The sequence below is a fragment of the Papaver somniferum genome, chromosome 5 (genome assembly GCF_003573695.1).
Source record: "Papaver somniferum cultivar HN1 chromosome 5, ASM357369v1, whole genome shotgun sequence".
In the NCBI taxonomy this organism is placed as follows: domain Eukaryota; kingdom Viridiplantae; phylum Streptophyta; class Magnoliopsida; order Ranunculales; family Papaveraceae; genus Papaver; species Papaver somniferum.
In genome coordinates this window covers 93,236,352-93,251,487 of record NC_039362.1, presented here as the reverse complement: position 1 = coordinate 93,251,487, position 15,136 = coordinate 93,236,352, and the positions used below count along the sequence as shown (strand labels likewise).

The following is a 15,136-nucleotide window of genomic DNA, read 5'->3' as shown; positions in this document are numbered from 1 at the left end:
AGTCCAAAACCGCCCATAATAGTACGCTTTAGTCCAGACCTAGTTGACTAGGTACAATTTAATCCAAGAATTGTATAAAGACGCTGTTATCCTTCACACGCTTTTAATAAAGCACACGTGCAATGAATTGAATCAGTTTTGTAACTGACACAATGAACGTGGTTGCGACACGTTAGCCTTGAATTAAAAACTGATTAAAACTGCGGCGTAACGGACAAATTCAATAACTGCAACATTTTGCTTTATCAGAAACTTCAGAAGAAAAAAAGCAAAAAAAATTTCAGAAGAAAATTTGCAGACAAACCTTAGAAAATTTACAGACTAAAACCCTAAAATCTTACTAATCAAAACAACTAGATGGTTGAACAATCAGTAACATAATGTTGAAAGGAAAAAAAGTAGCTTCAAAGACAAACACACCAATAGTGGAAGATTCAACATCAAGTGAAGAAGATAATCCATCTGTTGCAGTAGAAGAAATTCAAAAATCAGCATCACCAACGATGAGATCAAAGTCAGCATTAAAAGATTCAACCCCAATTTCATCCCCAGCTCCATCAGTTCCAGCAGAAGAAATTAGGAAATCAACAGGACCAAAAACGAGATCGAAGAGATCATTAGAAGATTCAACATCAGATTCAGTACCAGAAACTTCAAATACATCACCAGTTAAGAAGAAATCAAAGACTTCAAAGACTTCGAATCCGCCAAAGAAGACTTCAAATCCTCCAAAGCCTCAAAAGCCTTCAAAGCCCCCAAAGCCTTCAAAGCCTTCAACATCTGTTAAGAGAAAAAAAAGTAACAATTCAAGTCCAGTTCTGTCTGTTTTTGAGCAATTTTTATGAGATTTCTTGTACATGTGTTTCATATTTCATTTTTATGAGAAAAAATTATAACAATTCAACACCGCTATGTTGTTGCAGTGTTTCATTTCCATTTCTGTCTATTTTTTGAGCAATTTTTGTGAGAATTGTTGCTAGTCTGTACAGATTTGTACACCGCTATGTTGTTGCAGTGTTTGATGTCATGATATGTGTGTTTTTTACCAATTTTTGTCAGAATTGTTGTTGGTCTGTACAAATTTGTACACTGCTATGTTGTTGCAGTGTTTGATGTCATGATATGTGTGTTTTTTACCAATTTTTGTGAGAATTGTTGCTGGTATGTACAGATTTGTACACCTACATGTCCTGTAATGTGAGTGTGTTAGTGGTTTTATGGTTAATGGCATGTTATATGTGATTCATGGCATGTTATATGTGTTATGGAGTTGTTTCATTTCAGTTGTGTGTACATATTTGTACACAAGCATTGTATTGCAGTGATTCAAGGCATGTTGTGATTGTTTTAAAGATTTTTCTGTAGGAGTGTACAAGTTTTTACACCATCATGGTGTTATATTGATATATGGCCTGTTGTATGGGAATTATTGTATGGGAATTATTGTTGCTCTTGTTATATTTATGTACCAGTGTACTGGTTTGTACACCAACATTTTTGTATGAGTATCATGTGTTATGCTTCTCTTTTCTTATTCCCATTTGTCTATTTTCGTAGATACAAACAAACCTTATAGATCAGGTTTTAATGCAATCAACGAGTTTGTGAACAAGTACCTTGAGAAGGATGGAGACGTAATCAAAAAGGATCGTAACAAAGTATGGTTCACTGAATTTCAGTTAGAGAAGCAAAAGGAGAGCCCTTTTTGTCTTATATTAGATGTCTTCGTTCACAAGAAAGCTGAAAGGAAAGAGGAGGAAAACTCAGAAAAGAAAAAGGAGAAGAAAAGAGATCTGTGGTTCAAGAGTCCAAAATCAATCTTGAAGATTGTGAACCAGTTCCGCCATGATAATTCAGGGAATAATGTCTTCGTTTTCAATACTGCCGAGGAGAAAAAGTTTGTGGAAGTAGAAAGTATGCCAGAAGATTTGTTCTTAATTTTTGAATTAAAAATGGTGGCATCAGAACCCGTGGAAGGAGAATGTACCAAAACTAGAGCTGAGCAGAGATACGGTTCACTAATAAACCGATTGAAACTGAAGGATCAATCCAAGTTGGGGAAACTAGATGTGGAGAATGAAATATTGCGTATAATGAAGTTAAATCCAAAGCTGGATATGGAGATTGAGAGAAATGTTGAGGACTTGGTAGTATTGTTTGCGATGTACCTGTGCATCACTGTTTTCTTTACCACAACAAATGGAAGTGGGATTACCAAGAGCCAATTTGCTCCCTACTTTGAATCATTGGAAAGAATGAAAAAAACCAACTGGCCAGTTCATATACATAAATATCTGATGGATAGCATTAGGAAACATGTTGCCACACCACTTAGAGTTAATGGTTGTATGGTATACCTGTTGGTGAGTTTACATGTGTACATTGTTTTACACCAGTTTTAAGTTGTACCAATTTACATGCTTTGGTTCACTGTATTTGTTGGGTCCTAACATTTTCTAACTCTTTTACCTGTTTGTCAATGCATTTTTGGTTTGCTGAACACAACAACAGCATGACGCCAAGCAATGAACAAGGTTTCCCAAGGTTTCTAAGGTGGGTGATAAGTGACATCAGCAATACAATAGAGAAAGACATTGGTGAAGCCATGAAAAAGGTAACTCGATAAATTTCTTACGATAGTGATTTCTTTTTAGATGTGTACATTAGATATACACCTTGATAAGGTTTACAAAATGGTGACAAAATTTTGTCATGTGTACAACAATATACACCTGTAACACAGGTGTAAAAAGATGTACTCTTGTTATCCATATTGATACTTTGGCATGTTTTCAGATGCAACCCGGATGGGTAAAAGCTTGGAGTGATGAACAACAACAAATTATGGAAGAGTACAGAAAGAATAGGCAAGAAAGTAGCATAGATGTACTGAAAGAAAAGTTGTACAAAGCACTACAACAAAGAGATGAAGCATTGGAAGAGCTTTCTGACTTGCAGGTTAAACATCAAAAGCTTGTTAGCTTCATTGAAGAAAAAAGCAAGAAAATTTATGCAGCTAATCTGAAGAATGTGCAAAATGATAAGGATGTTGTTGATTTAGTTGTTGACTCCTTGCAAGAAATCATTTCATTTAACAAAGAATTAAAAACTGAGGATGAACGTGATGATGATGAGCAGGAGGAGGAGGAAGGTGAGAAAGATGAGAAAAGTGGCAAAGGTGATGTGGATGATAGTGATGATGATGATGATGAGGAAAGTGACAAAGGTAATAGAAGTGGCAAAGATGGTGATGTGGATGACATTGATAAGGAGCAGGAGGAGGAGGGTGATGAGGATGAGGAGGATGGTGGTGGTAAAGGTGGTGATATGCATGCATGATGATGAGCAAGGTGGTGGCAAAGGTGGTGATATGCATGGTGATGACACTGACAAAGAGGGTGGAAAAGGTGGTGATGACGAGGGTGGCCAATCTGAAAAGCGAAGGTATAAAATAACTCTTATTAAATGTGGAAGTCATTTGTTTTTATGTGTGTAGATAGTTGTACACCAGTATGCTAAAACTCATACCTTTTCTCTAAACTTGATTCTTTTAGCACTCCTCTGTGAAAAACAAATGAAGAGAAGGATGGCAAGGATGGAACAAGGCAACGTGTTGAGTCTGGAACTGCTAAGAAGCCTAGGTATGAAATGATCTTAACTCGCATTTCTTTTCATTTTCTGTATATGTGTACCAAGATGTACACCTTAGTGATTTCTTCTGTGTGTGTGTGTGTGTACAAAGATGTACAATTTTGTAGTACCTAACAAAAAATGCATTTTTTTCAGCACGTCTCTGCCAGAGACAACTGCATATCAAGAAGACCAGGATTCCACTCAAACAGCTGAAATTGGTGAAGCTACAATTATCGCAGCTGAAGCCATATCTCAGCTAGACCCTAAAGGCATGTTGACGGTTGAAGAAGAGTTTCTTTTACTCACTCAGGGAGAAGATCAACAAATTGATCCTTATACATCAATTGAGGACCTTCTAGACAACTTGTCTGAAAGTGTTTTCATAAAGCTTGAAAAAGGTTGTTACAAAACGGCACCATCTGACGTGAAGGAAAAGATGGCAACCGTGATCCATGAATGTCCAAGCTTTCAATTGTTGATCCAAGAAGATCAAAAAGAAGAGTCGTCGCAAAGATCATTATCCAATGATGATGTACGAGAAAGGATCGTTTCTGAAGCATTGCAGTTCATCCAACAACATGGAGATGCATTTTTTAGCAGTCAAGAAGTAGAAGAGAAGAAGACACCACCAGCAAAGACAAGAGATGGGAAGATGAAGGAAGTAGATATGTTGAGGACACAAGCGGCTGGAAAGTTGTCCAAGACACCACCAAAGAGAGCTGCAAAGAAAAAACTTCCTCCTGACTTCACTGCCGAGGGTAAAAACAGACAAGTTAGGATGAAAGTGGATCAAAAAGGCAAGGGGGTCAAAGAGGGACCAGAACCAGGCTATCCTTCACCAAAAAAGAGAAATGAAAATGAGTATCATCCTGCTCTCCCACTGCCAGATATTCGTCAATCAGAACTATACCAAGCCATGGAACTAGGACAGGACAAAAAAGGATACATAAATTCTTCGACTATGCAAGCCTGTGGTAAGTTCACACAACAATACCTCGCACTATACAAATGATTGAATCTTATTGAAAAAAAATTATGTGCACAACTATGTACACCATGTTAACATTTCCTTTATGATTCTGCAGCACTGTAGCTTGGGAACTAACAAGACTCGAAGATCCAACAGTCAGGGAAGAGATTTTGATTGTGGGAAAAGTACTTCGCGAATTGATGTTCAACAAGTATCTGGACCAAGAGGTACTGCAGTTCTATGTCCATCGACGTTGCAGAGCAATTCTCAGAGATAGCTTTCGTCATCCAGATGACCAAAAGTACATGAGATGTGAAATAATGAGTCCTACTGCATGTGTAAGTTAAAAATAACTCTAAAATATCATATATATATATATATATATATATATATATATATATATAGATCATTTAGGTGTGTACATAGTTGTACACAAGCTCTGTTGTTTGTTTGCAGATTTCTTTAGGTGTGTACAAGTATGTACACCTGTATCATACGTCATGGATACATCTGTTTCCAGGTCTAAAATGTTTCTTTAGGTGTCATATTATAATACTATAATACTGGCATGCAAAAAATTATTTAGGTGCATGCTCTGTTGTTTGTTTGTCTGATTTAGGTGCACCTAATAATTTTCCAACAAATTATTGATTGCAGTACTATGTGAAGAACAATATCATGACCACTGTACAAACACTTGTGGTTGATTTCATACGGGACATGCCTGACAATCTGGAAGTTCTTGTAATCCCCGTCAATCACTCTACAGAAAAAATGGCAGTGGGACTTCACTGGTCGCTTCTGAAGTTTGATTTTGAAGCTGAAGAGTGGAAGTGGTACAACTCGTTGCACTCAAATGGGGACTACAAAAATGATGCACGTCAACTGGAAAATGTGGTGCAATTGGAACTCAACAATAAGAGATACTTAAAGGGTGATGCACCTATAGAACCGCACGAAATAAAAATCATGCAGTGTCCTTCTCAAGGTATCAATCCAGACTGCCTCCTATACACTTGCTACTTTATGAAACGAAGTATGAAGAAGAGAAAGAGTATTGAAAGAGATCAGCAGAGGGCCAAAAACATTTGTCAGGGAATGAGAGCGACATTGGTGGCCAAGATGCTGAAAAAAGTTGGAACGTATGAAAAGGTGTGGGACATAGCAAAGGATGAAGAGCACAAGCAGTGGCGCCTGAGTAAGGAAATGCAACCATTGAGGAGGAAGAAGAGTGTATTTTAAGCTTCCTTATACAAGATCACTTTCTGAATTGCTTCTAAACATTTTCTATCTTTCCAGACAACGTTTCAAATTTCAGTTTTTATCACCTTGTTTATGACTTATCAAGACCTTGAATTAATATTTTTATTAGTTTCAATATTGATGTTATTGATGTTACAAGTTTATGACTTATCACTACCATTGAAGTGTATATTACAGGTTTTGAAATCTTAAGGTGTACTTGATTGTGCACAGTTACTGACAGAGAAGAAAATGTTCATAAGGTACATAAAGGTACACATGTACTGACAGATTTTCATACTTTATCAAAAGTATAAAAATTGAAGACACAAAAATATTACTAAAATTTTTATATCATGCAGAACTGAAAACATAAAAATTGAACATAGCAAAAGTAATTACTTATTATACAGATCTGAAAACATAGAATATTACTAAACAAAATAGACTAGTAGCATCCATTGTACACCAAGGTGTACATAGTTTTACACATGTAAAAAGACAGGTAAGAAAAAATGAAGTTCACAGGAAGGTGTACATAATGGTACACATGTCCTGGCACTAATTATCCACGCCAAAGAAAATTGAAAAGACATTACCAAAAGTAAAGACCAAACACATAGAATCTTTTGAAAAAATGAAACATAAAAAAAAGCATCAAATCATGGGGAAGATAGCTCTGTTGTGGTGACCAAGGGTGAAGCACTTTGTGCACATCATAGGCCTCTTTTGCTTCTCCCAAGAACTCTTCATACGCTGTGTTCTTCGTCTACCAGGAGGAGGAACAAGAATAGGAACAATAACCCTATCACTAGGATCATAAAACTTCGGCTTGTCATAATTGGGGATTGGAAAGATGATCTCCTGGTATGTCCTGTTGTACCATTCAGTGGTGAAGTATGGCTCAACAAATGAATAGATGTCTTCTCTCGTAGATTGAATGGCAGCACAAGCATGGGCACAAGGAAAACCATTAACTCGCCACCTGTGACATGTACAAGTTTTCTGCAATAGATCTACAAAATGAGTCCGAGGAGACCTGAATTCATACAATCTTTCCATTGACTGAACAACATTCCAAGTACGACCAATGTCTATGTTTTCCTTTAGTAAAGCCTCATATTCAGGAGTGAGCCTAGTGTTGAAATTTTCAAGACCTTCTATCCTTCTCTCGGACATCATATTCATAACCTTCAAAGTAACATAATAAAAACACAAAACATAAAATCAAAAACATGATCCAGAAGGAATACAGATAAAACATTGTACAACAATATACACATTAAGGAAATCGATGTGTACAACAATGTACACACAGTTGCAGAATCACAGATAAAACATGTGTACAAAGTATCTACAGATCAAGCAAATCCATGTATGCAAAAGCAAACCAATGTAGACAGACTTACATTTGTACAAAATGAAATATGTACACATTAAAAATAAATAAAATGAATAAAACACTAAACATAAAACTCACCGTATCGCATCGAGAAGAGCAAAAGCATGCAACTTTTTGAAAGGAAGAACCCAGTTGTTGAAGGACTCGGCAAGAGTTGAAGAGTGAGCACTATATCTGCATACATGGAAAAATTCATTTGCCCATTTATCCTTTGGAATAGTCCTGATATAGTTATCAACATGTCCACATCCAATTGCATGCATGCCCACAAAGCTTCTTCGAAGTTCGCTGGTGTGTAAGAGTAGGAAGCTTTGTAAAACAAATCAAGAACGGGCTTCGAATTCGCATCACCTGATCCGATGGGGAGATTGCACTTGATGTGGTAAAAGTAATAGCTGTGATATGAATTAGGAAAATATTTTGGAATGCCCTGCAAAAGTCCTTCGTGACGATCATTAAGGAAAACAATCTGACGACCATCGACAACTTGTTGAAGATTCTCCAGAAACCAAAACCAATTATCTTTGTTTTCAGAAGAAACAATAGCAAAAGAAAATGGGTAAAAACCATTGTTTCCATTGACACATGTTGCAACCATCAAAGTACCCTTGTATCTACCAGTAAGGAAAATAGCATCCAAATAAATCATGGGCCTGAGATACATATAACTATGCTTGCAAGCACCGAAACAAACGAATATCCTTTGAAATATACTGGTTCCATCCTCAACTTCAAACTTCACATAGCTATCGGGAATAATTTCTTCAATTGCTTTGACATACCAAGTTAAATCGCTATACGACTTCAGGTCATCGCCATACTGCTTCTTTCCCTCTACGGGCATGGTGATACTTAATATTGGACCCATAAGTTTTCTTAAAAAGTGACATGATCTGATTGGGTTTTAAGCTAGGATCACCCTGTATATTGTTAGCGATCAAATGCTTGACTAACTTGGTTGTCACTGCAGGACTCTTCAACCTCAAACCAACACCACAACTACAAAAAAAAAAAAAAAAAAAAATCTGGAATAAGTAATGTGCACCATGTTGTACACCTAATAAGATCTCAAAACCAACACAATGAACATACACACAAACCAAGCAAGAAAATGTAATTTAAGAGTACAACAAGTACTGTGCACCACAATGTACACCTAAAACAAATCTACATATATAAGATGCACAACTATGTCCACCACTATGGACATACACACAAAATGCCTAAAGATAAGTAATGTGGACTAGTATGAAACACTAACCTGTGAACATTAGAATCTTTCAGCACGAACCGAGAAATATCACCATTTACAGGCCCAAAGTGAATCCTCTAACCACAACCATCTTCTTCGCACTTTGCAGTAAAACGAGTCTTGTCATTTTTAAGAATAACAATCTTGAAACCAGTAGCCATCTTGTACTTATCAAGAGCAATCCTAACAGCTTTAACACCACCCAGAAATTCTCTACCAATCTTATCAAAAACATAAACCCATTCATCAATAATCAGAGGCTTTCCCTTGTCTGCATCATGATCTAACACTCTTACCGTCTTAGAACTTTCAGTTACACAAGAACGAGAACCAGAAATACTGCTACAACCAGACTTAGAACCAGAACTACTGCTACAACCAGACTTAGAACGAGAAGTATTATTCCGAATCATATCCACATGCAAATATACATCTTCATTATCAATAAGAATCATGAAACCAATTAAGCTTTGCAGTTGTATATCACCTGTCACAAAAACTACTTGACCATTGTCCATATAGCTGAAACATATACTCCCAGGAGAAAAAGACCTCCAGTGCTTACATGTTAAATGCTTCAATTCTTCTACGGTTATTTTAGTATTAACACGAAAAACAACAGAATGCTCACCATTATTCAAAACAGCATTAATAAACTTCTCAGACTTGTTTGATACCCCTACATATTACAAAAGAAATGATAATAAACATTTAAAGCTTCAAACAACAATTTCGTATAACCTAAAAGTAAACGGTGTACAGGAAAGTACAAATTTAATTGAAGCCAAAAACATCAAGTAACAGTAAACCTAGATAAAAATACTCCATCAATTAAGCTCCAAAATCTTACTGGAACACATAATTGAATAAATCAGAAGCTTAGGATCTAGTATCAGTTCAATTTCATATCATGCATCATAAAACTAAAAAAACATCATCAAACAACAGTAAACAAATCTCGAAATGATCTAGTATTAACAGTAAATCATCATCATCGCGAGAATCAAAAGCTAGTATATAACAAAATATCGACTGAAGATCATACGAATTGATATCATCAACTCATAAACTCAGAAACAAAACCTGAAAATTAGATGTAACAGATGAAATACAACCAAAAGAAAACTAACTTGAGGTTGAATTATGCTCCATTAACAATAAAATCAAACCTAACCTCTATGAATCTGTTAAATCACCTCTGAATTCAAACCTTGAACGATCTATCTCTCAATCTGTCGTGAATTTTCGATTTCAGAACACTTTCGAATGTAAACTGAGTTGAAATATGATGAAGAAATGATCAAATCCTATCTGAAACGATCAAATCCTCTCCGAAACTGTTAAATCGCCTCTCTGAAACTGTTTAATCTCTGACCTGCTACCTGTTTTGAATTTGAGATCCAATCAATTTCAAAACACGCCTTATATATACGGAATCTCTTCAAAGCTAATTATGGTATATCGAAAACTCGCAGACTCGGGACTCAGACTTGAATTTGGACTAACTCGTCCAACTTTGGACTAAACTGTAGCATGCGGGTTTTTTTTTTGACTAATCTGTACCGGGATTGAGACGGGAGGACTAAAGCGTCCAAAGCCCAACAACTTTGGGACTAAACGTCAATTTCTACATTTAAGTTTAGTCCGTGGTGTTACACTAGGGTGGAAGAGTAAATTTGGTCGCTTAGGAAAAAGTATACACCAGGATCACATTATATGCCCGCCCCATCACCAGGATCACATTATATGCCCGCCTCATCACAGGATCACATTATATGCACGCCCCATCATCCATCAGGCGAACTTTATATGTACGCCTCATGAGGATCACATTATATTCCCGCCCCATCACCAGGATCACATTATATGCACGCCTCATCAACAGGATCACATTATATACCCGCCCGGTGAAAAACAAACATTATACGTTCGCTCCACTATATATAGTTTTGGTCCTGGTCCCAGTATATTCTAGAATTTGGTTTTGGTCCGGCTTTTAATCTTTACTCCGTCCCGCTGTGTCTCGTCTCTGGACCATAGTTATAGGTTTGATCGTCCACTGTGGACGCTCTTAGGAATCCTCGGGCCTAACTAACCTCGAAAACCGGCTTGCAAGGTTAGGATTGTCAAAGGCTTATTAAGCATGGGACCTAGGTTTCCCTAGGCGATGTGGTACTATTTAACACCCCCCCTCAACGACTAGGGATACACTGACGGAGTGGCACGGAAGCCACGGAAGCACACTGGAAGGAATACTGAGTGGTACGGAAACCAGAGCACACTGATGGACACGGGTAGCGTTGAGTGGGGTCTGGCTCTGATACCATGTTAGGAATCCTCGGGCCTAACTAACCTCGAAAACCGGATTGCAAGGTTAGGATTGCCCAAGGCTTATTAAGCATGGGACCTAGGTTGTCCTAGGCGATGTGGTATTATTTAACATCTGTCACTTCTTTTTTTGTTTTATTTTTGTGAAAAATACTAGAACCACCCTACTATATGGGTTCAATATTTTGAAGCCCCACCAAATGGATCCTTCACTATCAACTCCATACTTTGACTTTTTGATATTTCTAGGCCCAGAACTTTAATTTTTGGGGCCAGGTTTTAAATTTTTCCCGATTTGCTGACGTCAGCGGATCTTTTAATAAATCATAAAATACTGAAATTAACCTTCACTATTTATAGTCGTTTTATACCTACCAAAAACTGAAAATCAAATCAAATTCAACTCTCTCTTCTCTCCTCTCTCGTTCAGAAACAGAATTGGAGATTTTTCTTCATACGAATTCGTGTGTTTGATAGTTTCATACTGAAGATCGTTAGTTTGATAGGAAGAAAACGAGAAGAAGAACAACATATTGTTAATTTTCTCTCAATTCGTTGAGCTGTATTCACCGGTTTTTCAGATCTGACGAGATTGTGAAGATGCATTGATGAACATCAAATAGGTTTGTTGGATTTATCTTTTCTGTTTGTATCAATTACGCTTGATTCACTAGTTTTCTGATCGGTTTTTTGACTTCAATCTTCTATTGATGTCCGTTTTTTTATTTTTTTGAGTTTGAGAAGAGGTAGAAGAGAGGTTGGAATAGAGGAAGCTCAAATATAGGTATGAATTTGTTGTTGTTTGATCTTATTGATTTCGATTTTATGATTTTTGTTTTTCTTCTTATTATTTTTTTCAGATTTAGAATTTTTTGATACGAAGAAGAGGAAGAAGAAACCAGATTATTTCAGAACAGCAATTACAAAACAAGGTACGGATTCTTGTTGTTGTTTGATTTCGAATTTGTTTTTAATTTTTCAGTTTTGTTTTTGGATTATTTTGCATTGATTTGAGAAGAGATCTAGTATTTGTTGATTATAAGAAGAAGAGGAGATCTAGTATTTGATGAATTACGTTTATAATTCTTGTTAGTATTTCTTGATTATAAGAAGAAGAATAAGAAGAAGAAACAACAATGTATCTGAAGAAGAACAACAAATCTAGGTGTAGATATGTTTTATAAATGTGTAACTTCAAGTTACACATATTGTCCTGTAACTGCTATTTTTGTTATTGCATGTGTAACTGCTATTTGTTATTGCATGTATTATCTGAGAAGAAATTTACTAGATGGAATTTGTTGTTTTGTAACAACAAATCTGGGAAGACGTGCTGTTTTGTAAAATGTGTAACTTGAAGTTACATATATTGTTCTGTAGCATGTTTAATTTTTGCTTGTGTATCTTTAAAACAATTTTTTTTTCTTGTTTTCATTTGTTTAGTATGTTGATTGCTCCTTTGATTTTTAGCTTGCTTCATATGATATACTTCTCACGAGGGGGCAACGCCCCCGAGTGAATTGCGTTCGTTTTTTTTTTGCATATTATTATTGAATTGCGTTCGCTTTTATTTGTTCAGGTTGTCATGGATGTTGCTAGTTCCATTGCCGTCGTTCGCTATTTTTTTGATTTCATCACCACTCGTGTTAGTATTGAGACCACACTTGATGAATTTAAAGCCGAAGTTTGCAGGAAATGGAAGCAATTTACTCCACTTGGTATTTCTTTCATCTTCCGAGAAGGTGGGAAAAATCTTCCGGTTGACTGTGATTTTTCGCTTCGATCTCTTGCTTCCCTCACAAACAATCATAAGAAGACCAGTTTTGATATATTGTTGCAAAATGTTACTCATGTATCCTCCTCATCTAGCTCTAGGGCAGTTTCTTCTGTTTCTAATGGTTCTAGTACGTCTTTGAGAAACAATTACGCAGTTGGAATGTATCTGGAAGATAGGAGCAAGCCTGCAAAACCGTTGTTGTCGGATGGTTGGCCTAAGGTCCTCGGTGAGATTGGTCATGTGTTTGTGGAAGGGGTTAAGGAGGTCAGGATTGCTTACACCAAGTAACGTATTCGCACTAGTTTTAATATGGTTGTAACACACAATAAGCGTTCTAGGTTCACGGCTAAGTGTGCAGTAAAAGAATGCGGCTGGAAATTTCATACAGCTTCCATTGATGATAGGAACGAAATGTTTCAGGTATGTTTCATTTGTTCTGTTATTTTTTTAGCATTTGATGTTTTGTTACAGTACAAGTTACACATGATGTTTTTTTGCACCAGATTGGTTTTTTTTCTGCTTCTATTGTATTGTTGTTACTGTATGTGTAACTTGTAGTTACACATGATGTTTTTTTGCACCAGATTGGTGTTTTTCTGCTTCTATTGTATTGTTGTTACAGTATGTGTAACTTGTAGTTACACATGATGTTTTTTTGCACCAGATTGGTGTTTTTTTATGCTTCTATTGCATTGTTGTTACAATATGTGTAAGTTATAGTTACACATCGTGTCTCTTTTGCACCAGATTGGTGTTTGGTTGATTTGTTTGTATTTTGTATCAACTTTTTCAGGTCAGAGCTTATAACCCTGAGCACACTTGTGGTGCTGGTGGGCGCAATTTGAATAAAAAAATTCTCAACCAGCTTCTCGTCTAGTTTGATTGAGGAAGAAGTTCGCAAAAATCCTCACAAGAAGCCAAGGCAAATTGCAGATGATTTCCAGACCAACTATGGAATTAACATGGAGTACTATCAAGCCTATAATGGTAGGGAGAAGGTTCATGAGACCATTTATGGTGACGATGTTAAGTCATACTCGTACTTGGTATGGTATATTAATGCTATAAGGAAAACTAACCCAGGTAGTGTGATAGACTTCCAATTTAATCCTGCAAAGAAAGAGTTCAAACGAATTTTCATCTCGTTTGATGCATGCATCAAAGGGTACCGGTTTTGTCGTCCAATGGTCTATTTGGATGCTACTTTCCTTATTGGTAGATTCAGAGGCTGCTTGATGGCGGCTACTGGGATCAATGGTGATAGAGGTATGTTTCTTAAGTAACTCTCAGTACACACTTGGGAATAACAACTGTAACTCTTAAGTTATATTTTTTGTTTTTGGGATGTGTAACTTCAAGTTACACATTATTTTTCTGTTTTTGTGCAATTTATTTTAACTTCATTTTCTACACTCTTTGTAGGATTTCCCCCCCTTGCTATGGCACTATGCGATTCTGAGAATATCGACAACTGGGAGTGGTTTTTAAGAAATCTGCAATAAGTTGTTGGTGACGGGAGGCCAATCACCTTCCATTCAGATCGTCATGACGGACTCTTGCGTGGTGTTCCACTCGTCTATCCAGAATCATTCCATAGCTTCTGTTACTATCATTTGAAGACTAATCTTCCTATCAATGGATCAGATCCTAGGTACACTCTTGTGCTTGACCTCTTCCAAGAAGCAACGTACGCACTCACACCTGAAAACCATTACAAGGCCATACAGAAAATAAGAGATCTGAATTGTGATTGGGTTGCTGATTACATTGCAACCATCCCACCTGAAGCATATGCGAATGCATTTTTCCAAGGTTGTCGATATGGACGTACATCTAGCCAAATAGCAGAATCATACAATAGTTGGATTAAGGTTCACAAGAAGATGCCTGCATTTGCTCTTCTTGATCAGGTTTGCAGAGTGCTTTTTCTGTTTTTTTTGTCTTTGTTTCTTGTTTTGTCACTTTGTAGATTCACAAGTTTTCTTTTTCTTTTTCTTTTCAGATTAGGATGAAAGTTATGAGAATAATGGAAAAGCTTCGTGCTATTGGTGATGCTATGATGACTCCATTAACTCCGGAGTATGAGAAAAGGCTTGAGTCTCTACAAGATGAAGTTTTGGCATGGCAAGTAATTGTTTCTAGTCCTACCGTGTTTGAAGTTTTAAGCGAAAGGACTCACAGAGTGGATCTAGAACACTGTACCTGCACCAGTCAAAGGTTTTATTTCTTATGCTTTTTTTTCTCTCTTTGTATGTTAATTTTTTGAAAGTTTACAGGGTGTGTAACTTCTAGTTACACTATCTATAAGCATATGTAACTGGTAGTTACACATTTCTGTATATGCAGGTGTAACTGAAAGATACACATCCTGTATATGCAATTCTGTTTTTTTGAGTGTTTATATTCTTTGTTTTTTGGTTTTTTTTTGAAGGTGGCGTGTGTACGGTTTTCCTTGTGCTCATGCTCTTGCAGCGATAGAAAGATTAAACGTGAAGCCATTGATTTTATTTCACCGTACTTTACAAGCGACTA

The 15,136-nt window shown here is 36.6% G+C and overlaps 3 protein-coding genes and 1 long non-coding RNA gene across 4 annotated transcripts; 3 read left to right on the top strand and 1 right to left on the bottom strand.

Annotated features, from left to right (window-relative positions):
* Positions 1-380: 380 nt before the first annotated feature.
* On the top strand, positions 381-3,339 carry LOC113279316. The gene is made up of 4 exons (XM_026528013.1): positions 381-798; positions 1,558-2,359; positions 2,512-2,614; positions 2,797-3,339. Exons 1-4 carry the CDS (start codon positions 381-383, stop codon positions 3,337-3,339), a joined length of 1,866 nt encoding a protein of 621 aa, XP_026383798.1.
* A 3,163-nt stretch (positions 3,340-6,502) lies between these two features.
* On the bottom strand, positions 6,503-8,091 carry LOC113279315. Its single transcript, XM_026528012.1, has 4 exons — positions 7,517-8,091; positions 7,326-7,421; positions 7,193-7,199; positions 6,503-7,036 (listed from the first exon to the last, which is right to left on the bottom strand). The coding sequence occupies exons 1-4, from the start codon at positions 8,089-8,091 to the stop codon at positions 6,503-6,505; spliced, it is 1,212 nt and encodes a 403-aa protein (XP_026383797.1).
* A 3,448-nt stretch (positions 8,092-11,539) lies between these two features.
* LOC113278656 lies at positions 11,540-12,569 on the top strand. Its single transcript, XR_003325610.1, has 3 exons — positions 11,540-11,611; positions 11,688-11,759; positions 12,407-12,569. It is a non-coding gene; the product is annotated as an uncharacterized LOC113278656 (long non-coding RNA).
* A 931-nt stretch (positions 12,570-13,500) lies between these two features.
* On the top strand, positions 13,501-14,300 carry LOC113278051. The gene is made up of 2 exons (XM_026526991.1): positions 13,501-13,870; positions 14,027-14,300. The coding sequence occupies exons 1-2, from the start codon at positions 13,567-13,569 to the stop codon at positions 14,104-14,106; spliced, it is 384 nt and encodes a 127-aa protein (XP_026382776.1). The 5' UTR covers positions 13,501-13,566; the 3' UTR covers positions 14,107-14,300.
* Positions 14,301-15,136: the final 836 nt, after the last annotated feature.

Coding starts and splice junctions, on each gene's coding strand:
- LOC113279316 (XM_026528013.1), top strand. CDS start 381: ATGTTGAAAGGAAAAAAAGTAGCTTCAAAGACAAACACACCAATAGTG. Junction 2,360..2,511: donor AATGGTTGTATGGTATACCT/GTTGGTGAGTTT, acceptor ACACAACAACAG/CATGACGCCAAGCAATGAAC. Junction 2,615..2,796: donor TTGGTGAAGCCATGAAAAAG/GTAACTCGATAA, acceptor GCATGTTTTCAG/ATGCAACCCGGATGGGTAAA.
- LOC113279315 (XM_026528012.1), bottom strand. CDS start 8,091: ATGCCCGTAGAGGGAAAGAAGCAGTATGGCGATGACCTGAAGTCGTAT. Junction 7,422..7,516: donor GCGAACTTCGAAGAAGCTTT/GTGGGCATGCAT, acceptor CCATGTATGCAG/ATATAGTGCTCACTCTTCAA.
- LOC113278051 (XM_026526991.1), top strand. CDS start 13,567: ATGGAGTACTATCAAGCCTATAATGGTAGGGAGAAGGTTCATGAGACC. Junction 13,871..14,026: donor TGGGATCAATGGTGATAGAG/GTATGTTTCTTA, acceptor CACTCTTTGTAG/GATTTCCCCCCCTTGCTATG.